The 22,982-nt window shown below is 50.3% G+C and overlaps 1 protein-coding gene across 5 annotated transcripts in view; it reads left to right on the plus strand.

Moving 5' to 3' along the window:
• NDRG4 (NDRG family member 4) overlaps positions 1 to 22,982 on the plus strand; it is a 105,887-nt gene that overhangs the window by 65,343 nt on the left and 17,562 nt on the right. For 4 of the 5 annotated variants that reach the window (XM_032613463.1, XM_032613464.1, XM_032613461.1 and 1 more), the window contains exon 2: positions 17,379 to 17,473. In XM_032613463.1, coding sequence (XP_032469354.1) covers positions 17,402 to 17,473 — 72 coding nt within the window. In that variant the 5' untranslated portion in view covers positions 17,379 to 17,401. Of the gene's footprint in view, positions 1 to 17,378; positions 17,474 to 22,982 lie in introns of those variants that run through there. The other variant, XM_032613469.1, reaches the window with a different exon arrangement.

The raw sequence follows: 22,982 nt of genomic DNA on the forward strand, positions 1-22,982 counted from the left end.
GAGGACACAGGGTCTGCCCAGAAGAGTAGGCGGGACAGGGGTCTGAAGGGTGGAGACGCTCTCCCAGGCATGAAGGGCAAACAGTACAGGTGGCTTCTGTGGTCTCCCCAAGGGAGAGGTGGGGAGAGACCTAGACAGGAGGATGGGGGCTAAGAAAGGGAAACAGTTGGGAAGTCCAGATCCCACCAGGTCCTGGGCTGTAGAAGTGCTCGATCAATGTGTACTGGATGGACATGTGGATTCCAGAAATCGTCCCCTGGCGCCTGGGAGGTTTGATCCCTAACTTGGAGGACCTTACCGTCTAGTGCAAGGGAACAGCACGGGAGCCCTGTTACAAGAAAGGGAAGGGGGCAACAGCGTGAGGACACACTCAGGAAACAGGTCGGAGTCTGGGGGGGGGCAGGAAGAGAGCAGGTAGATTTGAGCACGTGGCAGCTGTACCCTAAACGACAGCGCTTCTGTCAACCGAGTGGGAGGTGGCATTACAGGCTGAGGGGTGGACGGACCAGCATGCGCAGAGGCCCTGGAACGTGAGAGAGGCTTGAACTGGGAGTGATGTGCCGTGAAGCAGAAGCCGGAGGGCCTGGAGTGTGTGGGATGGGGTGGGCTGGGGGTTGGGTGAAGTTTCGGGCTGTGAGTACGTGTTCAAGTAACAGTGGCCACTCCTTAGCTCATGCCAAGCTCAGAGGGAAGAGAAGGTGGGCGCTGTTCCTGGAGCGCTAGAAACACTGGCCAGGTGCTCAGAAGCGCGAGATCTGAGCCCAGTTAGCCGTGTGGCTGGCACCCCCCCACCCCAATCCCTTGCCAGCTTGCCTTGTAGAGCTCACCTGAGGCAGGCCAGTCCTCCTGACTTCAAAGGGAACCACAGCAGCGGCTGAACTTGTTAATCCCCGCCCCCACCCCCGCGAGGGAAAGTTTGCACCACCCCGTGGGTTTTTAGAGCCCTGCATGCAGGACAGAACTCCTAGATCCTTCCCCTTCTCCTCTTCCAGCCCCAGAAGGGCCTGGAGGAGGAGTGTTCGTGGGAGACATGCATGAGGGCTGCAACGGGGGTCCAGGCTTTGGGGTCACAATACAGTGTACCCTCGTCTTCTGGGTTCATGGGTCAGGGCCCCTCCTCCCTCATCAGACAGACGTGCCCGGTTCTCACAGGCTCTCTAGACCCCTGGCCAGTCTGGAACAGGACTCCGTCGGTCACTATCATCAGTCTTGGACTCCCATTGCACCTCTCACCAGGCCCTGGGAGACAGGGCATCCCTGCCAGCCGCGCCACAGTGGTTTTTCTAGCCTTCCCTCTTTCTCCAGCTGCCTCCCGTCCTCTTCCTCGTCCCACTGATCTGGGTTCAAATCCCAGCCCCGGTTCTGGCCAGCCATGTGATTTCCGATAAGCTGCTTAACCTCCCTGACTTCAGTTTTCTCATCTTAGAGATGGAAATGTTGACCCCTCCCTCCGAGAGCTGGCGTGAGGCTCACTGAGAGAGTACAGGTGGCACACCCGGATGGGGCCTGGCCCTGGTGGGCACCTCGTGGGCTTCATCTCCCCTCAGGTTCCTTGGTCTTGGCTGTCCCTGTGATGGAGGGGTCCAGCTGCGCTGGCCGGTTGGCCACAAGGAAGTTTGGATCTATCTCCACCCACTTTATCCGTGTCACGTGCATCTGTGAGATTTTGACCCATCTCTGTTGGGTGATGGGCAGGTCACAAGGTGGTGGCCGGTTTATTGTGGTGGCATACAGCAAGTGCTCAGTAGTTGTTGACTGAGTCCAGGCTCAGCAGCGTCTCCAGGATGATTTCTTAGAGGTCTCCAACTCCTTGCCCCACACCAGCATTAGGAAATTATTTCACTGAACCTTTTGTTAAACTCATGTTTATTTAGCTGTTTATAGTTTTCACATTCTCCCGTTTTATCATCATGATCATTTACCAATGAGGTCAGTCTCTGCCTCACGTCCTGCGGCTGAGAAGAGGTGGAGATGGGTTTCAAACCTGAGTCCTGAGCCCTGAGCCATCCCATGCATTTCTTTTTTATTTTTTTTTAATCTTCCGTGTTCGCCTTCCCGCCTGCCTTCCTTCCTTCTCCACACAGCATGTGGGATTTTAGTTCCCTGACCCACACCCTGTGCACTGGAAGCACGGAGTCTTAACCACTGGACCACCAGGAAAGTCCCCCCATGCGTTTCTAATTGCCTGGCTCCGGGCCAGTCTCATAGCTGCTCTACATTTCACTTTCCTCATCTGTGAAGTAGGTTCGTTGTGGTACCTCCCATACAGGTGTGAGACTGTATGCATGTAAAACGTTGAGAGCAACATCTGGCAGGCAGGCAGCAAGTGGCAGGTGTAGGGCTGTTGTCCCCGAGCTGCCTTCTCTGGGTCCTGGAGTCTCCTCCCCTTCCCCCTGTGCTCCAGTCATCAGATTCCCTTCCTCAGGAAAGTTCCAGTTCCCCCTCCGGGTTCTCCACACAATCCAGGCCTCCCTGAGATGTGCCTCTGGGGGACCCTGCTTTGGCCTCAGGTTCCCGTCACCTGGGACAAGGTGAGGCACGACATCTGGGGTTGGGCCCTGCTGGCCGGACATCCACAGCTCTGACACCAGGTGGGCAAAGCCAGGTACCCCTCACTTGGCTGGAAGGATGCCCATGAGTTGTCACACGCAGCCCGAACATGTCTTTTTGTTCCAGAGGGAAGAAGGGGCTGTTCCTTCACAGGTGAGCGATGCTTAGGCGGCCGGCACTTAGAATTCCAGACACCTTTACAGAGTTTTCAGGTGTAGGGAGGGCAGGGATTTGGGAATCAGAGGATGTGAATTTCAGGGTTTCCTCTCCACTTGTCAGCTCCCGAGCAAATTCTTAATTTCTCTCAGCCTCAGTCTCCTTGTCAATAAATGGGAATAAAGGCCCTTCCTCGTTAGCGTGGTGAGAAAGAGCCCGGAACTCTGTCCTGCCCACACACAAGCTCCCTGTAGAGTCCCCAGAGGGCAGACTCTCGGTGCCTTTTTTTATTTCTTCGTGAGATGGGGAAAAGTGGGACATTCGTCTGTTTGCAAGTAGAAAGGTGATGGTTTTTGTGCATTTATACTGCAATGGTCTGTCTCCAAGATGGTTCAGAGTCAGAGATCTAAAATGGCAGATTGAGGGCTCTGAAATAGTCCCTTTGGAGCCTCAGTATTAGAAGTTGGAAATTTTAAAAAATATACTTGATGTGTGATTAGAAAGCAAGCCTTTTGCCAGTTCAGTCTGGAATTTTGGTATCATTTTAATGCATGGAATGTGTATTTAAATAATGTTTGATTGTTGGCAGGTGTGTTGACCATATATTTATATGTGGGGGAAACGGAGGCATTGATTTACCCCAGGAGGCTGAAAATAGGACCCTGCATCCTCATGTCCAGTTCATCCATTTTAGTAAACGTCACTGCTTCGCTGGGGCACTGCGAGAGATAGGTGTGAGGGGACACGTGGCCTGCAGGAAGAGGGGAGAAGGGAGCAGTTCATTAAGTGGGGCGTTGGGGAGACGGGCAAGCTGTTCCGCTGGTGCAACTTCTATGAAGGGCAAGTTGGCAATGATGTATCAAAAGCTTAAAAATATGTATGATCTGTGACTCAGCAGTTGAATTTTTAGGAAAAAATAAAGATGTGTTCAGAGGTGTTTGTTCAAGGATGTTATCCCATAGTTGTTTATAGAAGAGAAGAAAAAAACGGGAAACAACCTAAATGCCCAACAGTAGGGGAGGTTAAATAAACAGGAGTGCATTCAAACCAGGGAACCCCAGGCAGCTGTGAATTATGCTACCAAAAGTTATTTACCCACCTGAACAGATGTCTCCTTATATACATGTAATAACGTGATGGCAGCTCACAGCACGGCATTTGTCATGTGCCGGGCACAGTCCTGAGCACTTCCCGTATGTTAACTCATGATCATAACAACCCTGTGAGGTATGTGCCGTTATTTCCTCCTTTTAACAGATGAGGAAACTGAGGCACAGGTTAAGGAACTTGCTTAAGGTCATACAGATGGCAAGTAACTGGCTGAAATTTGCACCAGGTTATCTGACTCCAGAGTCCAAAATATGTTTCAGTTTAAAAAAACAAAAACCTTTTTTTCAGTGTATAGATTATTAGCACTGAAAATGAAAGGAGATAAGCAAAAATGTTAACAGTGTTTTCCTCTGGTTACTGGGATTGTATGTGATTTTTTATTTCTTTTTGCTCTTTTGCTTCTCTGACTTTGCTCAGTGAATGTGTACTGCGTGAAATTCAAGATCTATTTTTAAAAATGAAAAATTAACAAACGTACAGGGGAGAGTGCTAAGCGCTGGGGTTCGGATGAAACCAGAATTCCTACAGGAATTCTGAAGGAGAGCTGAATTCTGGGGTTGTTGGGAGGGTGTGTTCTTGGAAAACTCGAGAGAGGAAGAGTCATTCACCATGGGTATTGAAGTTGGCTTTCCATGTTTATAGGGAAGAGGATACAAAGTGAGTAACGCAGATGGGGCTGCAAGGTCGTGGGGTGTGCGTGTGCGTGTGTACAGGCGTGCTAGGCTGAATTATGGCCCCCAAACATACTCAGATCCTAATTCCTAGAACCTGTGAACGTTACTTTCTATGACAAAAGAGACTTTGCAGTTGTCATTAGGTTAAGGATCTGGAGATGGGGAGATTATTGTGGATTATCCAGGTGAGCCCTAAATGCAACCACATGTATTCCTGTAATGGGAGCCAGAGGGCGATGCAGCCACAGACCGCAGAAGGAGAAGGTAATGTGACGTCTGCAGCAAGACGCTTCACTTGCTCCCACTGCTGGCCTTGTAGATGGAGGAAGGGGGCACGAGTGAAGGAATGCAAGGAACACAGCTCTAGAAGCTGGAAAAGGTGGGAGAACACATTCTCCCCCACAACCTCCAGAGGGAGAGCGGTCCTGCCAATCCCTTGGTTTCAGCTCAGGGCCACTGATTTTGGACTTCTGACCTCCAGAAGTATGAGACAATAGACATGTGTTGTTTGAAGCCACCAAGGTTGTGGTGATTTGTTAGAGCGGCACCAGGAAACCACTGCTGGGGTGCATGCAGATCCGACCCGGTGCCTCTGTCACCGTAGAGGCTGGCCCCGCGGCCGTAGGCTTGGGGTCTGGAAACCTGCTCTCATCAGGCCCTGGCTGTGTGACCTTGGGCTGAGCCCACAGAACAGCCCCGAGGATCAGCCGAGGAGATCATCGTGACACTGTTTTGTAAGCACGAGAGCAGCACCCACCCAAGCATTGGTAGGATGTGAGCTGCTGCTCGCCTACCACAAACCTAGTCTCTGTGTCGTAACAGAAAAGCTTTCACGGCACGCCCTTCCACTTTCCTTAATCCTCAGGTACTTTGAACTCCAAACCACAGATGAAAGGTGTACTCCAACCAGAATGACCATATATCTTAAGCCCCGTAACCAATACCTTTGAGGACTGAGATGTTTCTTCAGTTCACGTGTTGGGGGCAGTGCATGGCAGGCACTGTGTGCCTGGAGATGCTCCAGTCCTGGGCAAGTGAGAATCCTGGCCTGTCCCACCTGAGCATACCCCTGTTCCTCGTCCATCAAGTGAGTGTTCTAAGCCCGCTGCGCCCAAAGCCCTTGCCAGCTCCAAAGTGTTTGCTGTGAACCCAGCATACTGGGACAGGGCAGAGAGGGACAGTGGTCAGGGGTGGCCTGGAGGTCCCCTGCAATCTGAAGTGGTCATCCAGGAGGACCACAGGCCGCAGAATGTTCTGGGGCTCCTTTTTACCATTGCATCTTTGGATTCACCTGATGGAAGTGCCTGGGTTGGAAAAGGCCTGAACTACCAGAGTGGACCGTGGTGTTGCCATTCAAGTGTGGTAGGGAAGCCCTGCCTCCAAGCCCACGAGCCCTCTGACCCCACGCCCAGGCCTGGCTACACTGTGTGATTGCCAGACGGGTGGGTGGGTGCTGGGCTTTGCTTGGCCCCTCTGGACCATGCAGGTGAAAAGACCTTAGATGTTGTGTTAGGTCTCTTGGTTGCAAGTGACAGAAACTGAACTTAGACTGACACCAAGAAGGGAGACTGGGGTGTCTATGCAGCACAGTGGACCTACGGCCACTGAAGGCCATCAGGCTCTGTTTCTCTCTCTCCCCCACTCCTATCAGTTCCATTCTTTGGATTGGTTTGGCCCCAAGTCAGTCCCTTCCTCTTGGTGGCAAAATGGCTGCTGACTCACATACCATCCTCCTGATAACCCCAGCAAAGAGCTTCTCAAATATTCCAGCAAAGGCCTTGCCCTGATTGGAACCCACACCCTTCCCTGAACTGTCTCTGAAACCAAATGTAGTGTGTCCACTTGGTTTCCACACCCTGCTCCTACCTCTCCAGCTGTTCCTGTACACTCTCTGCTGCTTTCTCCTCATCTCCTTTCTCTAGGACTCATCCTGGGACCACTTCTCTGTCCTCACTCACTCCCTAACTGACCTCATCTAGTCTCATGCGTTCAGACATCGTCTGTGTGGTGATGTCTCCAGTCCTAGACTCTCCCCTGAAGTGCAGACTCTTATAACCACCTGCCATTTGCAGCCCCACCTGACTCAGGTCTAAGCCAAACCGCCTGGGCCTTACCCCCACCTCTTTTTACCAAGGTCTTCCGGACTCATAAATGGCAACTCTCTCCCTCCAGTGGCCCAGGACAAAACCAGATCACCCTTGACTCTTCTCTCTCTCATACCCCACAGCTGATCCATCCGCAGCTCCCCGCTGGAGCTACCCTCAGAACATAGCCAGAACCTGAGGACTTCTCACCACCTCCACGATGGCCGTCAGCATCTCTCTCCCAGATTAATACAGTGACTGGTCTCCCTGTCTCCACCCTCACCCCCTAGGTCTGTTCTACACATAGAACATGGAAGGAAATCCTGTCACATCATCCCACTGCTCAAAACCCTGCAAGGCACCTCACTCAGGAAAAGCCGGAGTTTTCTAACAGCCTTTTAGACGAAACGTGATCTGATGCCTCTGCTCTTCCCTCTTGGTCCTCATTCCTCCTTGTCTCCCCCAACTCACTGTGCTCCAGCCACGCTGGCTTCCTCACATCCACCTGAACACGCCAGGCAAACCCCTGCCTCACAGCCTTAGCGCTTGCTATTCCCTCTGCCCTGACCGCTCTTCCAGGCATCCACAAGGGCCCCTCCCTCACCTCCTCCACGTCTTTGCTCTGGTCACCTTCTCAGTGAGGCCTGCTCTCACACCCTGTTTCAGATCGCAGCCCCCAGCCCCATGCTCTTTCCCCTTCTGTGACATTGCTTCCTTGTGCACCTGGCATGTCTGACACACTGGATATTTCCTTAGATTTGTTGATTGTTTGCCTACCCCCTCCCCTGAAAGTTCCACAAAGGTAGGACTTTCTGTCTTTTATCAATCAATCAATCAATCTTTTGTCTCTGGTGCCTAGAATAGTGCTTGACACATAGTAGCTGCTCAATCAATATCTGGTGAGTGAATGAAGGAAGGAAGGAAGGAAGGAAGGACTTAGGCCTGGGGCACTTGGCTGCCCCTGGCCGCCCCTGGGGGTGTGGTCATCCCTGTACTGCATGGACTGAGGATGGGGCAGGGGTGCCATTTCCACAGCCAGGTGCTGTTAGGAGAAGAAATGGCCTGGGGTTGAGCAGGGCCCCCCTTCTGCAGACATCATATGTGAGGCAGGAAGACCCTGGGAGTTGCTTGGAGTGGGCGCTCCTCTGCCAGGTGAGTGTGCCGTTCTTCAAAACACGAGTGCGTGAGGCAATTCAGAGGGAAAGGGGGCTTTCCAGGAGAGAAATACCCAGTAAGAAAGCTGCTCCTTCGGCTTCTCTCTTTCCTGCAGACCATGTTGCAGACCACCGAGCTGGAGGAGGCTTGTTGCCTCGGCTTACCCCTTTGAATCTGGCACAACGATCCAGTACAAGCGTATCTTTGTTTCTGGAACATTTGCCAAATTAGGCAAAGATACAGGACTGAACTGAGGCACCTGTGTTAAAGAAACTTGAGAATTTGTGGCCGAAAGTGCCAAACTGAGCTTTTTAACTTTTGGATGTGGGTCCTAGTTACTCGTGTTGATGCAGTTACTGTGTGCTGGAAGGGGCTGGCGCACTCCCTGAAGCGAGGATGCTGCTCAATGCGGAGAGGAGGCTGTAGGCTCTGGATCAGCCCTAGAATTTCCCTGTGTCCCCTTGGGCAAGCCCCGTCCTGTTCCTTTTCTTTGAGTTCCTTTAGCATGTTAGGCTGGGTCTCCAAGAAAATTGTCCCAAGTTTAGATTAGCTTCAATGACGTGTGACAGAAAACCCACGATAATAATAGATTAAACAACAAAACAGACTCACAGACATAGAAAACAAACTTATGGTTACCAAAGGGGGAAGTGGGGGGAGGGGTAAAATAGGAGTTTGGGATACACAAAGTATAGATACATGCTACTATATATAAAATAGATAAACAAGGACCTACTGTATAGCACAGGGTATGCTACTAAATACTCTGTAGTGACCTATATGGGAAAAGAATCTGAAATATATATATAAAAACTGAATCACTTTGCTCAACGCCTAAAACTAACACAGTATTATAAATCAACTATACCTCAATTAAAAAATAGATTAAACAAGATAAAAGTGTGTTTCCCTCTTTCATAAGCAGAGTCTAGAGGTAGGCCATCCAGAATTACGACTTCATGATTCTCAGGAACCTAGACTTCTATATTGCCACTCTGCCACCTTTAGTATCCAGCCTCAGGGTCCAAAATGGCTGTCAAGCTCCCACCATCACATCTATATTCCAGCCAGCAGGAGGAAGGAAAGGTTGAAGAATGACATGTCTCCTCCCTTTAAGAGCACTGTCCCAAAGTCACATGCTTCCACTTACATCTAACTGGCTGATTGCTGTCACATGGTCATAAATAGGCTTTATTCCCATTGTCTACCTGCTCATCTAAAATTTGGGAGTCTATTATTAAAGAAGAAGAGGAGAACAGGTATTGGGGGACAATTAACAGTCTCTGCCCCAGTAGGACTTTTTACTGGCTCAGTACAGAAGCTGCTCACATGGAGTGTGTTGTTGGGATTCCAGTTCTGTCTGCCCTTGCCCTTGGTCTGGGGATTGGAGGCTTATTATGTCTGCTTTTAATACCTGGAACCACGTGGGTACAGAAACAGAGTTCACACATTGCTGCTGTACCTCAACAGAAGAAAGTTTTATAAAAGAGCTACGTTGGGCTTCCCTGGTGGTGCAGTGGTTGAGAGTCCGCCTGCCGATGCAGGGGACACGGGTTCGTGCCCCGGTCTGGGAAGATCCCACGTGCTGTGGAGCGGCTGGGCCCGTGGGCCATGGCCGCTGAGCCTGCGCGTCCGGAGCCTGTGCTCCGCAACGGGAGAGGCCACAACAGTGAGAGGCCCGCGTACAGCAAAAAAAAAAAAAAAAAAAAAAAAAAAAAGAGCTATGTTATGGCAACTCTGAGATGCACCTTTTTTTTCATAACATCTCTAAAATACAGTCTCTTATGGTGAGGTGGGCACCAGGACTACTGTCCTTGCCATCACATGTACACCAAAATTTGCTGCTTGGAGAGAAATCCTGGAATCAGTAGTTGAGCATCTCGGGAAGTGCTGCGCCACAGATGATCTGAATGTCGGAGGAGCTGGGGCTTCATGGAAAAGCACAGCCAGCAACAACTTCAAGACGGAGCGATTCGGAGGCACTGGACCCTGAATGTGAAGAAGTTTTAGGAAGGCCCGACACAGTTTATTTCACTTGTATTTTCCTTTTTAAGAATTTACAAGTGTTGTAAGCAACTATACTTCAATTTAAAAAAAAAAGAATTTACAAGAGTGATAGATGCTTTTAAAAATTTGGGTCTGGGACTTCCCTGGTGGTCCAGTGGCTAAGACTCCGCACTCCCAATGCAGGGGGCCCAGGTTCGATCCCTGGTCAGGAAACTAGATCCCACATGCCGCAACTAAAGACCCCACATGCTGCAACTAAAGACCCTGCATGCCGCAGCTAAAAGGTCCCACATGCCGCAGCTAAAAGATCCCACATGCCGCAACTAAAAGATCCTGCACAAAGAGACGAAGATCCCGCGTGCCGCAACTAAGACCCAGCACAGCTAAATAAATAAATATTTTTTTAAAATTTTGGGTCTAAGTCTAAAAGAATAAAATATTAAAAAAATAAAGTAAGTCCCCAAAGTTCTGAATAGTAAGAACTCATTATGTGAGTAGCAGTTCTGAAATTACTTTGTGTGTATACTAGGAGTGAACAAATAAAAATATCGGGGATAATGAGAACCAGGTTTCTCATTGTGGAAGAAAAACAATTACAAATAAAGGGGGGAAGTTAGAATAAACTGAAAGGTGTTGAATTGGAATCAGAGGTATCAGTATAAATTCCAGACTTTTAATAGATATACAGATACATATAGAATGTGTGTGTGTATGTGTGTGTGTGTGAGTGATTGAGGCAGAAAAAATGCAAGGTGAGTTTGGAACATCATATAGGGCTAGAAAATTAGAAACAACTCAAAAAAATGATGGGCTCATGGTGAAAGGACCCAAGAGCCAGCTTGAAGGAACTCCCAATGGCCAAATCTGACACAATCAGAGCCATAAAGTAATAATAGAGATTGATTATAACCCATAGAATAAAATAAGTAATTGAGTAAGTAGATGGAGAAGAAAAGACAGCTCTTTTTCTTCGAGAATTCCAGTTAATGTAGAAGAGATGATGGAAATAGAAAATTATCGTTAAGCAAATACCACAGTAATAACTGTAGGCAAGCACCATCCATGGTTGCTAAAATTAGTGGGCGAAAGTATGATGAGAAACAGGATGTGTGCATAGTCTCAGAGTATCTTCCCACAAGATACGTATTAATTACAAAGGGAAAAATAGTAACTTTATACTGGAGAAACGTGGCAGACACCACCTGAATCGGGTGATCAAGCTTAACATCCCCGATGATAAAACAGATTGACATCTTGTACCCCATAAAACGGTACAATGACAAGGGCACATCTCTTCTGCTGTATTCTTACTAAAAATGCATCACCTTGGTCTAATCATCAGAAAACAACAGACAAACCCAAACTGAGGGACATTCTACAGATTTAACTAATCAGTATTTTTCAAGTGTCAACATCATAAAAGACAGACTGAGGCACTGTCCCTGACTGGAGGAGACTGCATGACAGCTCTGTGCAATGTGGCATCCTGGACTGGGAGACTATTGGGAAAACTGGTGAAATTCATCTCAGGTCTGCAGATTACTTCACCATATTGTATCAGTATTTTCTTTCCTGGTTTCTCTAATTGTATTAAGGTTCTGTAGCATGGTGACATTAGGGGAAGCTGAGTGAAAGGTATATGGGAAGTTTCTGTGCTTTGTTTTTTCTTTGTTTTTTCTAAATTTGTAATTATTTCAAAATAAAAAGTTAAAAGGTAGGGGACAGTATTATGCCTTAATTTAATTGGCAGTGTTTTTTCTCTTCTTTTGGTACATAAAATGTTAGTGTCAGCTATAATCGATGGTATCTTAGATTTGATAATATCTGCTGTGTAGAATAAAGTCTCCTTTTAGACCCTTCCAAACCCATATCCTTCTCCAGAGGTGAGCATTACTGTTACCCTGATTCATTTGAGGATTTAATTTGCAAATATATGTACCTGTTTGATGCATATATTTTTTGCATAAATGGGGCTTATTTATTTATACTTATTATTCTGTGGCATTCCTTTTTCTCTTAACTGCATATTTTAGAATGCTTTCCCTATCTGTTTGAGTCTGCCTTAATTTTTAAATAGCTGCATGGTGCTCTGGGGTGTAGATGTGCCATGGTTTATTTAACCATTCTCCTGACATTTGTTTGGGCTGTTTTCAGCTTTTTCCTATTCCAAAGAGTGCTGCAGTGAGCATCCCTGTGCACAGCCTCTTAGTGTTTTTCTTTAGGATAAATATCTAGAGATATAATTGCAAAGTTGATAGATGTTTGCATTTTTACAAACTACCAACTCGCCCTCCAGATGAAGGTGAACCCACTGCAGTCGAGCCAACAGTGTATGAGAGTATGTGCTGTTTCCCCACAAGCTCACCAACGCTGAATGTTATCAGTCGTTTAATACTTTGCAGTCTGGGTGAAGAAGCATTCCTTCACTCCATCTCATTCAACAAAAACATATCAAGTGTCAGAAAATATTAACAATCGTTTTTGTCATTATTGTTGTTGTTGTAGGGATGTGATAGGGAAAGGTATTTCAGGCAGAAGGAACGGCATGCACAAAGGCACGTGCTTCCTGTGGGTAGAATGGACCTACTGTGCTGTCCCAACCCTCTGAGGTAAGGGTCGGGACAGAGAGAATGATATGAGGGGCCAGCTACCCGGAGGCTCGAAACCCTCTACATAGCACAGTTGGAAGTTGAGTTTCTGATTTCTGGGGTCCCTGAGTTCTGGGGCTTCTTTTCAAACCATAGGGCTGGCGTGGTGTGGGTGGAAGGACCTCAGGTGCTCAGGCTTGAACGTGAGTCGTCTGCCTGCCCTTAGCGACATCGTTCTTGATCTGTGGCGCAGACCCCTCCGCCAGGGCAGAGCTGGCCAAGCCAGGTTGGCTCTGCTCCCTGTTCCATTTGCTTGCGGCTTTTCTTGTAATAACGGGACCTTATAATCAGGACCTTCAGGAGTGCACCATCTACAGGGCATCTTGGACCAAGACCTTGACTATGACCTGCCAAGAGGCCCCCTCACTCCTGTGGTTAAAAAAAAAAAAAAAAGCCATTCCACAGCCCTTCCGCTTTTACAGTTTGGTTCCTCCCTGTCCCACAAGGTCTGGTTCGCCTGCATGTGCTAACTTTACCCTGTTGATGTCTGGCCTTCCTTCACCTTCAGCTCTTGCATTTCTTGGTGGGACAGGTCCGGGTGTTTGGGGTGGGGAGCAACGCTTGGCTGGGCAGCACTGCCCTCACACAACCTTCCACGCCTCTGGCTCCCGGGTACTAAATGCTGTAGGAGCCCCCAGTTGCTGAAACAACCCAAAATCCCCACGTGTATTTCCAGACGCCCCCTACTACTGCTGAGCCGTGCTCCCACTCAACAGTTGCTTTATTCCATAGGTTGTGTAACTGCCACTGATTAATTAAATTGAAGCACTTATAGACAAGGCTCAGGAATGATCATAGTAATTGTTTATATTTTTAACCCTAATAAGTGTGAGGGTTCACGTGGCCCAGGATAGAATCACATTTAGTGACGCACAAATCAGCAACCAAAAGTAATTGAAAAGAAATGCGGTGCCTCATAAAGAATCCACCCACATTCACGCTGCTCGGGAGCTCCTTTCTGTCACCCAGCCAAAGAGCCCGGGCTTTCTCTCCCTCATCCCTTTCCCGTCCATTTATTGAAACATCAGTGGAGCCTCCCTGCCAGCAGGTATGAACCCTTCCTTAAATAGGAGACAAGAGAAAAAGAAGCTGCAGAGTTGTCTTAAGTAGGCAAAGGAAGGTTAGGAGGACCCCAGTCACTTATGTTATTTTTGTCCCATCCAAATGGGTACAGAAATCTTCCATTTAAAAAGCATGTTTCTATCTGTTGTCTCTGTTGTACCTCAAAGCTCTCTGAGGTGGGCAGAGGAAGGCTACTGCTCCCACTTTGCAGGTAAGCAATCCTCTTAGTGATCTGCCCAAAATAAAGCTAGGCAGTGAGTGATACAGAAGAGATTCCAGTGACTCTAGGCCGGACCACCGAGAAGCTGAGGGCTGGAATTCACCCCAGGCCCATTTGGTTCTAACACTTTGTGTTGCCTTTAGAGAATCTGGGATCAAGAGGGAAAAAAGGCAAAGCGAAAAGGTCCCTTGCTGTTGCTTCACAGACCCCTGGAATCTCGCACCCCATTTGCCTTGTGCTCCCTGATTCCTGACAAACCTGACTCAGGCTTCCTTGTGGGCGGTTGATAGGAATCTCACGCTCTCTTTTATTTATTATTTTTGATTTTTCTAAACTTTATTTTATAGCAGTTGTCATGATTAGAGAAGTAAATAACACATTTAAAAACCTTCTCAGGGGGCTTCCCTGGTGGCGCAGTGGTTGAGAGTCTGCCTGCCGATGCAGGGGACGCGGGTTCGTGCCCAGGTCTGGGAAGATCCCACATGCCATGGAGCGGCTGGGCCTGTGAGCCATGGCCGCTGAGCCTGCGCGTCCGGAGCCTGTGCTCCGCAACGGGAGAGGCCACAACAGTGAGAGGCCCGTGTACCGCAAAAACACAACAACAGCAAAAAACCTTCTCAGGGCCAAGGGATGCCAGAATATTTACAAACACATTCACGCTCTTTTTCTGAAAAATTTTTTCCGGCTTTATTGAGATACAGTTGACATATAACATTGTATAAGTTTCAGGCATACAATATACTGATCTGATGGGAATCTCATTTTCTTGTAACATCATCTAGCTGCTTTTTTTAAAATCATAACTTTCTTAGGAAGAAACTCGTCTGCCACCACCCTGTGGGAATGTCCCCTCCGGCCTCTGTTCCCGAGCCCCACATCACCTGCTGGGCCCTGGGCTGTCGCTGTTTTCCACAGGCTGAGACATCCCCAGTTCTCTGGATTATGAGGTTTCTCTCTGCAGCCCCCTTCCCCGCCACCCCCTCATCACAGCCCATCTGTCCCTGCGCTGCCCACTCTCAGCCCTTTTAATAGAACCGTCCTTGGGGAGGATGGTCTCCACTGTGGTTTCATAACAGGCCTGGGAGAGGGCGGGGACACCCCAGTGCTGCCAAAGCTTTTAATTGAATTCAGTATTCAGGGGGTTTGGCGGCTAAAAAGGCCCTAATGGGAGAAGAGTTTTCCAGGGTGGGCCTTCTTTCAGCTCCCCACCCGGATGGGTGGATGACTGTGCACACGTCAGAAAGGGTGGAAGAGAAAATGGGGGAGAGGGGAGAGGATGCCTTTCTAAAAATACAGCCCGTTTGTGTTGTGTTAGTTGGTTTCCCCAGAAGCCGCTGGGAACCGAGAGCTCCAGCATGGCACTAAGGTGTAGGGACCTGGGTATCTGGGTGGGCAGGGGTCTCCCTGCCTGGCCTCTTCATGCTGGGGACAAGGCTCTCCCAGGGGGGCTGCACAGCTCTGGATTAGCCTTCCAGGAGGCCTGAGTGGCCAGCGGCTCCCAGCCCAGCCCCAGCACGTCTCAACCCAGACTAGACTCAGGAGGGGACCCCCATGCGATTACAAGGCACCGTCTATGTTAGCATTCTGGAGGGCTGGTGCTTCCTGCTTCTGACAGGATGGAAGGAAGCCCAGGCAGGGTCTGGAGCTACGACCTGGTCTCAGGACCTCCCTGCCACAGCAATGGGTTCCATCCAAGGCCATGTGCCCTTGGGTCCCAGGAAGCCACTGCGCTGACTCCCCAGTCACTAGGGCTTCCACGGGGAGAAGGCAAAGGAGCAGGGGTGGACAGGGCGGGGGGGCATCTTCTGACCAACCAGCTAGTGGGACTGTCAGCCTTTCAGGGCAGAAGGGAAAGTCTGAGGGCTTCACTCTTGAGAAAGACTAAAAATAGAATTGGGAAGGAAGGGAAGAGGGGTGGGAGGGAGGATGGGAGAAAGGATAGGAAGTCATCCTTCCATCCTTCCATGTCAGGCCGCCGTGGTTGGTTTACCTCATCGCGCTTCCCATCAGGGTGAAATCTAATAGTACAGGAAAGTACCTTGGGAGATGTGAAGTGCCTTGCAAGAGTAAAGAATTTTAATGATCTACAAACAGTCTTTCTTAAATATTGTTTTTTCCTGATTTTAGACTGTAGACCCTAATTTTCAGTCCTTCACCCAGGGATAATGCCTGTTAACTTTGTGAAAAGCCTCCCAGGCTTTTTAATGGAACTATTCATATTTCTCATAATTTGGATAATACTGTATGTTTTATAACTGCTTTTTAAAAAAATCTATTACAACACAAGCATTTTACCATGTTATTAAATAATCTTCTACAAGTTATTTACCCACAGTTTGTCTAGTGCCCTACTTATGGACATTTCACTTTTTTAGCTTGTTTTGGGTTTTTTTTTTTTGGATTATAAATGGCACTGTGGTGAACATTCTTACAGATAAATCATTAGGTGCCGTCTCTAGTTTCCTTAGGAAATTTCTCCCAGGGAGAAGATTGCTGAGTCCAAGAGTAAGAACCTTTTAAATGATCTTAATTCATTCTGTAAAACTGCCCTCCAGAAAGATGTACCCATTTATACACTCACAAGCAGTATAAGAAAAGTGCCAGTTTTGGTGCATCTTTGCCAGCACTGCAAATGTTGCCAAATCCATTGGCAAAAAAAAAAAAGAAAGAATATCTTTGACTTCTAGTGAGCTTTGACATTTTCCCATGTATTTACGGGCCAGCTGTAATTCTTTTATGAATTTCCAGTTCATATCCTTGCCTAGCGTTTCTCTTGGTGCATTATGATTTGTGCCATCCTGAAATCCAAGTGAGGAATGGCAGTGCCAGGCTAGATAGACAGATTGTGGGGTCCTGCCACCCTCTGTCTGCCTTCCCCCACCACTGGATCCTCCAAGCACACACGTGCACATATGACCCCTTCCTCTCCTGAGGTTCAGAGGCCCGGGGTCTCCCACGAACATGCAGCCATTAGGGTCTGGGCCCCTCTGCCTGGAGGCTGTGGGTTGAGTGGTCACTGTGTCATCCCTCCCTGCTGGTGGTACATCATGACCAGCACCTTCAGTGTCACTCTGCCTGCCACACTGCCAGGCCCTCCCTTCTGCCCTCTCAGAGCCATCCTCACCGAGGCCTGTCTTTCTAGGCACTCAGGACAGCCCTCAGCTCTCTTCCTCTGTGTCCTCCCAGAGCCCACTGTCCACTTCTGACCACAGGGCGCTTCCGACCCTGTGTTTGGCTTCCCCACACTTGTCCCTCTGTTTCTTAATAAATGCAGTTTACTTGAACTTATTCAAGGGTCATCCTGTATTGTGTCGCCTTGCTTTTCTTTTCCTCTTTCTTTCTTCCTTCCCTCCATCCTTCCTCCCTCCCTCCCTTCCTTTCTTCCTCCCCCCCTCCCTTCCTTCTTTCTTCCTTTTCTTTTGGGGGTGGCAGGGAACATGTTTTAACTTTTAAGACCAGATAATACAATGACCTTCCCTGAGCCAAACAGGCGAGTCTTGCAGACGGAGCCTTGCTTCCCCGGGTGAAGCGCCGCGCTGGGCCTGCGCTTGGGAACCGGGGGTCCGGGGATGGAGGGGTCGGTGTGGTCCCCGGTGCCCCTGCCCCAGCCCGGGCTTGCGCTGTCCCCTCCGCCCACCGAGAGAGTCCGAGCAGGGCCCAGGCGTGCCTGTCGCAGCAGGGCCCAACCCTCGTCCTCGCCTTCCCTCGCTAGGGCTCCTGCTCCACGACGGGACCATGGCCGGCCTGCAGGAGCTGCGATTCCCCGAGGAGAAGCCACTGCTCCGGGGCCAGGACGCCACTGAGCTGGTGAGTCGCCCCTTCGCGGTCCTGAGGGCGGAGGGCGCCACCTCGTGACCGAGAAGGAAACCGCGCGCCTTCCCTTTAGTCTTTTTTTTAATTTATTTTTTTTAACATCTTCATTGGAGTATAGTTGCTTTACAATGGTGTGTTAGTTTCTGCTTTATAACAAAGTGAATCAGTTATACATATACATATGTTCCCATATCTCTTCCCTCTTGCGTCTCCCTCCCTCACACCCTCCCTATCCCACCCCTCTAGGTGGTCACAAACCACCGAGCTGATCTCCCTGTGGTATGCGGCTGCTTCCCACTAGCTATCTGTTTTACGTTTGGTAGTGTATATATGTCCATGCCACTCTCTCACTTTGTCCCAGCTTACCCTTCCCCCTCCCCGTGTCCTCAAGTCCATTCTGTAGTAGGTCTGTGTCTTTATTCCCGTCTTACCCCTAGGTTCTTCATGATCTTTTTTTTTTTTCTTAGACTCCATATATATGTGTTAGCATACGGTATTTGTTTTTCTGACTTACTTGACTCTGTATGACAGACTCTAGGTCCATCCACCTCACTACAAATAGTCTTGCTGATGGCTAGGAGATGGCCCTCCATCCCGTGAGCCACCCTGAGAAGCCTTGTCCCCGCCTTGGGAGAGTTCCCGGCGGGCTGAACGCCCACGCAGCTAAAACCCAGCCAACCTCACTGGCTTTGGCTGTCTTTGAGGCTGGGAGGCTCTGTAGAAGAGTTATTCCCATTTTAGTGATGAGAAAACCAAGGTACAGAAAGGTTAACTCACTTGGCCAGGGTCACACAGCTCTCGGGGAATGAGGCCCATATTCAACCCCTGGTTGTGGGCGGCCGTTGAGCCCCAAGAGGGTCCCCGCTGGGCAGTGCTGCCTCCAGTGGGGTCACGATGCTTCCCCAACTACCTGGGCCTTTCATGTCTGCAGCCTCTCTTTTTTCCTCATAAGCCCCTGAGGTATGAGGGAAAGTATTACCAGCAGTGTTTCCAGGAGCAGTGGCATCAAGGCATCTGAGGTTGTTATTTTATCCCAAAGGGCCCTCGTCTGAACACCAGGCGTTAGATTTCAGAATTAGCTCTACCCACGTTTTCTTTTTTTTTTAATAGCATTTTTAAAAAACGTTCTTAATTTTATTTATTTATTTATTTATTTGGCTCCGTTGGGTTTTCGTTAATATGAGCAGGCTTTCTCTAGTTGCGGTGAGCAGGGGCTGTTCTTCATTGCGGTGCTCGACTTCTCATTGCGGTGGCCTCTCATTGCAGAGCACGGGCTCTAGGCGCGAGAGCTTCAGTAGTTGTGGCTCGCGGGCTCTAGAGCGCAGGCTCAGTAGTTGCGGCGCACAGGCTTGGTTGCTCCACAGCATGTGGGATCTTCCCGGACCAGGGCTCGAACCTGTGTCCCCTGCGTTGGCAGGCGGATTCTTACGTTTTCTTGTTGTGGTGACACCCAGCACAGCTTCCCTTTCCCTCCTGCAAGGAAAAGCTATGGGTCCATTGCTCATAGAATTCTGGGGCATCACGGCTGTAGGTCCCTACTGGTTATGCTGCTCAGCCCCCCTCACTTTACAGGTGGGGAAGCCAGGAGCCCAGTCCCTGGATCCTCGGCACACCCTTCTTTGCTCTGCCCCAGCCTCCCAGATCCTCCCTCCAGAAGGAGATAAGCCCAAGAGCTGCTGAGTTACACATGTTGGGACAGAGTGGCTGTCCAGGTGCCAGGGGCCCAACCACATGAGGCCGGCAGTCGTGTCCCCAAGAAGGGTACAGTCTTCTTTTTTTTTCTTTTGCCCCGCCACTTGCGGGATCGTAGTTCCGCCCGCCCCCCCCCACCGCCTCCGACCAGGGATTGAACCCGGCCCCTCAGCAGTGTGAGCGCGGGGTCCTAACCACTGGACCACCAGGGAATTTCTAGGGTGCAGTTTTACTTTTAAAACAGAACCTCAAGTTAACTTATGAGACCTGATTACCTGAGGGCAACCCCCAGGAATGGTCGGGGAACAGCTGGTGAGCTGGACACTTCGTAGACTTTTGATTCTAATTCTACTTCCTCCCTGTTCCAAGCCCCCATCATCTCTTGCGCAGGTGCTCCCCGCTGGTACGGGTGTGCATCTGTGGGTGGCACAGAAAGCTGAGGGCACCTTGGCCTCGCATGTTCTCTTCCACTCTTCGCCTCGGCATGGCAGCCCCACCCCCCTTCTTTCTGCTTGAAGGAGCCTCCCCACTGGTCTCCTTGCTCTGTACAACCTTTTAAAATACATCGTGTCATTCCTGGCTTTCTGATGTGTTCCATTCACTTGTTCCAGCCCTTCCTGAGTCCTGCCCTTGGCTTGGTAAGGCACCCTTGTATCCTAATTATAGATTTCCCTTTTTTGCTTAGACTGACCAGATTTGATTTCTATTACTGGCCACCATCCCTCCTGAGGCCTGTTTTTAACTGTTGTTCTTGGCTTTGGTAAGGTACCCCCGTAATTTTATCCTTTTTGCGTAAACTAAAAATTCCACACATCATGTCACTTTTCTGCTTACGGCTGGCCAGTGGCTGCCATAGCACTCAGAGTTGCAGCCACAGTCCTTCCCGGGGCCCAGGGTGTGCTCTGCACCCCCTCCCCCTGCTGGCTCCTATCCTGTCTCCCAGACTCACTGCTCTTCCTTGAACAGGCTGATCATATTCCCGGCTGTTCCCTCTGCCTGGGACACGCTAGCCGCAGGACTCTCCAGGGCTGGCCCTTCATTTTGTTCAGGCTCTGCTCAGATGCCCCCTCCTCAGGAAGGCCTTCTCCGACCACCGGGTCTAATACTGACACGCGCACACCCTCCGGGCCTGGCGCTTAGTGCTCTCGGGCTCTGCCCCACAGGCTCCTGGAGCAGGGACCCTGTCCGTTTGGTTCCCCGATCTCCCCAGTTCCTAGCGCAGTGCCTGGTACACAGTAGGCTCTCAGGAAAGACTTGGGTCATTGTGATGCAGCTCAGAAGAAAGAAGTTTTTCAGAACTCTCTGAAAAGTCCCTCCTCCCCGCAAACAGCCCACCTTTCGAGGCATGCGAGCAGAGACCAGCCTTCTTGTGAGGGCGTGGTGGGCCGGATGGTGGCTCTCAGGGACCCCTGCACTCATCATCAGGGCTCAGGGGTAGGGGGCTGCCTGCTGGTACGGGGTGTGCAGCTGTGGGTGGCACAGAGCGCGCAGGGCACCTTGGCCTCACATGTTCTATGCCTGTCTCTTCCACCCCTTCTCTGAACCCGGCCCCTCAGCAGTGTGAGCTCGCACTCACCCCTCGCACCCCTTCTCTGCCCAGCCTGGCCCAGCACCTTGCTGCCCCTCCCTCCCTGAGCCCCTTTGACCAGCCCCCGGGCTCTGCCTTCTTCCTGCTGCATTTGGTGTCTCTCACCTCATCCCACCTGGACCAGAGTTGGCTCCCCTGCACGATGGTCTGCATCTCAGTCCTCCACGGAGGCTGCGAATCCCCAGCTGAGTTTCTCTCCTTTCTCAGGTCAGCACAAGCCCTGTAGACCTGGTCACTGGTCACATCTGCTTTTCCCAAGACGTACTAATGGCCCCATCCTCAACCCCCCAAAATCCTCCTAGGTGCTCCCAGTGTGCCCTTTCCAGATTTCAGTGACAACTGGTGCAGTCCTGTCTTGAAGTTCTGCCTCGCTCTCTGCCTCTCTCTCCCAGGCGGTCACACCCACGGACAGATTCCCCTATCCAGCTGCACGGGACAGGAGTGCCAGTCCTTTTCACTTTTTAAATCTTCCTCAACCTTCCAGGTGCAAATTCCCTGAATCCACTGAGGAGCAAATACTTCCACACGGTTACCCACCGTCCCTCCGCCATTTCAGACTCGCTTGCTTCTGAAGTCTTTGCCTGGTGTGTCCAGGGCTCCGTGGAAGAATTGTTGATTCTCCCCATGCCTGCATCCCCACCTGGGTCTCCTTAGGCCACTCCTGGGCCTGCTCCCCTCCTCTCAGCTGGGCCCTCTCTCCCACCGGTTTTCCTTGGAATGTTCATGTGGTTCCTCCCAGGCCTCCAGTGTCTCTGGATTGGCTTGTATTATGCCTGCTGTTTCTTGGTTTGGGGTCCTGCCCATCTGAAGCTTCCCATCCCCTTGAAAATCTCCTGCATCTCTTTCCCTGGCCCCGCCTCGGGCAAGGTCTTCCAAGGTAAGAGGATTCATTGATAACCAGCCTCCACCCTTTCCCCCAGACCCCTGCCCCTTTCCTTGGAGGGTCCAGGAGTGGCCACCATGCTCTCCTCCCCTCCCCAGGCAGAGCCCCCAGGCCCTGGAGGAACCAGGAGGGGAGGAGAGCCATTGTTGATTTCACCTGAGAGCTGGCTTTCCTTTTTCGTGCGAGAGCCTCTAGTGCTGTCTGATTTTTTCCACCACCCCTCCCACTCCAACTGCCAGAATGCAGGTGGGTGAAAACATCAGGTTCGCTGCTTTTCAATGTTTTCCTCCCTGCTCCTGTGACTTGGGTTCATTTTCCTCCTTGTTGCACCTAGTAGCCCTGCCCTTCGCTTGCTGTCCTCCGATAATATCCTGGTTCTCGTCTGTCTCATTTATCCACATATGTATTCAGTAGCATCTGTAGCACACAGAGTCCAGTGCAGGAGTGCCAAGGGGAGAGTGACTGCTATCTGTGCCCCTTGTTTAATCCTCACAGACACTGAGGCTTGGAAGCTAAGTGATCCTACAGTGAGCAGAGGAGAGCAGAGAGGGTTCTAGACAGACACAGTAGAAGGCAGGGCAGAGGCCCCAGATCTCTGCTCTTCCTGGATATGTGGGATCCCCCCATGAGGTTCCTTCCCCAGACAGAGACCCAGGGCGGGTGTAGAGTGTCTGAGGGCCGCCGGGCTGCATCGGGGAGAGCCTGGCAACGCAGACACATGGGGTTCAGGCCCCCATTCCTCCACTCTCCATTTCTGCCACCTTATAAACAGTGGGTATATGTAAACCGTGCTCCCCTCATTCATGAAGTTAGACTTGTTCATCCAGATCTGTTTGTGTTTGAGGAGCCTGGTCCATGCCAGGCTTTATGCTGAGAGCTGAGCCAGACGTGGTCCATACCCTGTCGGTGCCTGCAGTCCAGTGGGAGGGATGGGCACCAATCAGAGACTCATACCAGTCACCATAAATGAGCCTAAAAGCAGGGGATTTTGGTGCTTTGAGAGCATGAAGCAGGCAGGTCTGGAAAGGTGGGAGCAGCTACTGCAGAGGCCCAGACAGCGCCTTTGTGCAGGTCAGAAAAGCCCCCTTCTCCCTCAGCTTCTCCATCCTTAAAGTGGGTGTGACAGGCCCGCCTCTGCGCTTGTGCCATGATGGGCGACCTCAAAAGTCATCTGTGGGGACAGCGGGCAAAGTGCTGAACAGCAAGAATTTGGGGTCAGAGATTATTCCATCACTTTCTAGCCATGTGCTTCCATCTCTCTGAGCCTCACCCTTCTCACCTGCAAAGTGGAAATCGTCACGTTTTCAATTAATAGGTAAAAAAAAATTAACAGGTAAAAT

Source organism: Phocoena sinus, chromosome 19 (genome assembly GCF_008692025.1).
Source record: "Phocoena sinus isolate mPhoSin1 chromosome 19, mPhoSin1.pri, whole genome shotgun sequence".
Taxonomy (NCBI): domain Eukaryota; kingdom Metazoa; phylum Chordata; class Mammalia; order Artiodactyla; family Phocoenidae; genus Phocoena; species Phocoena sinus.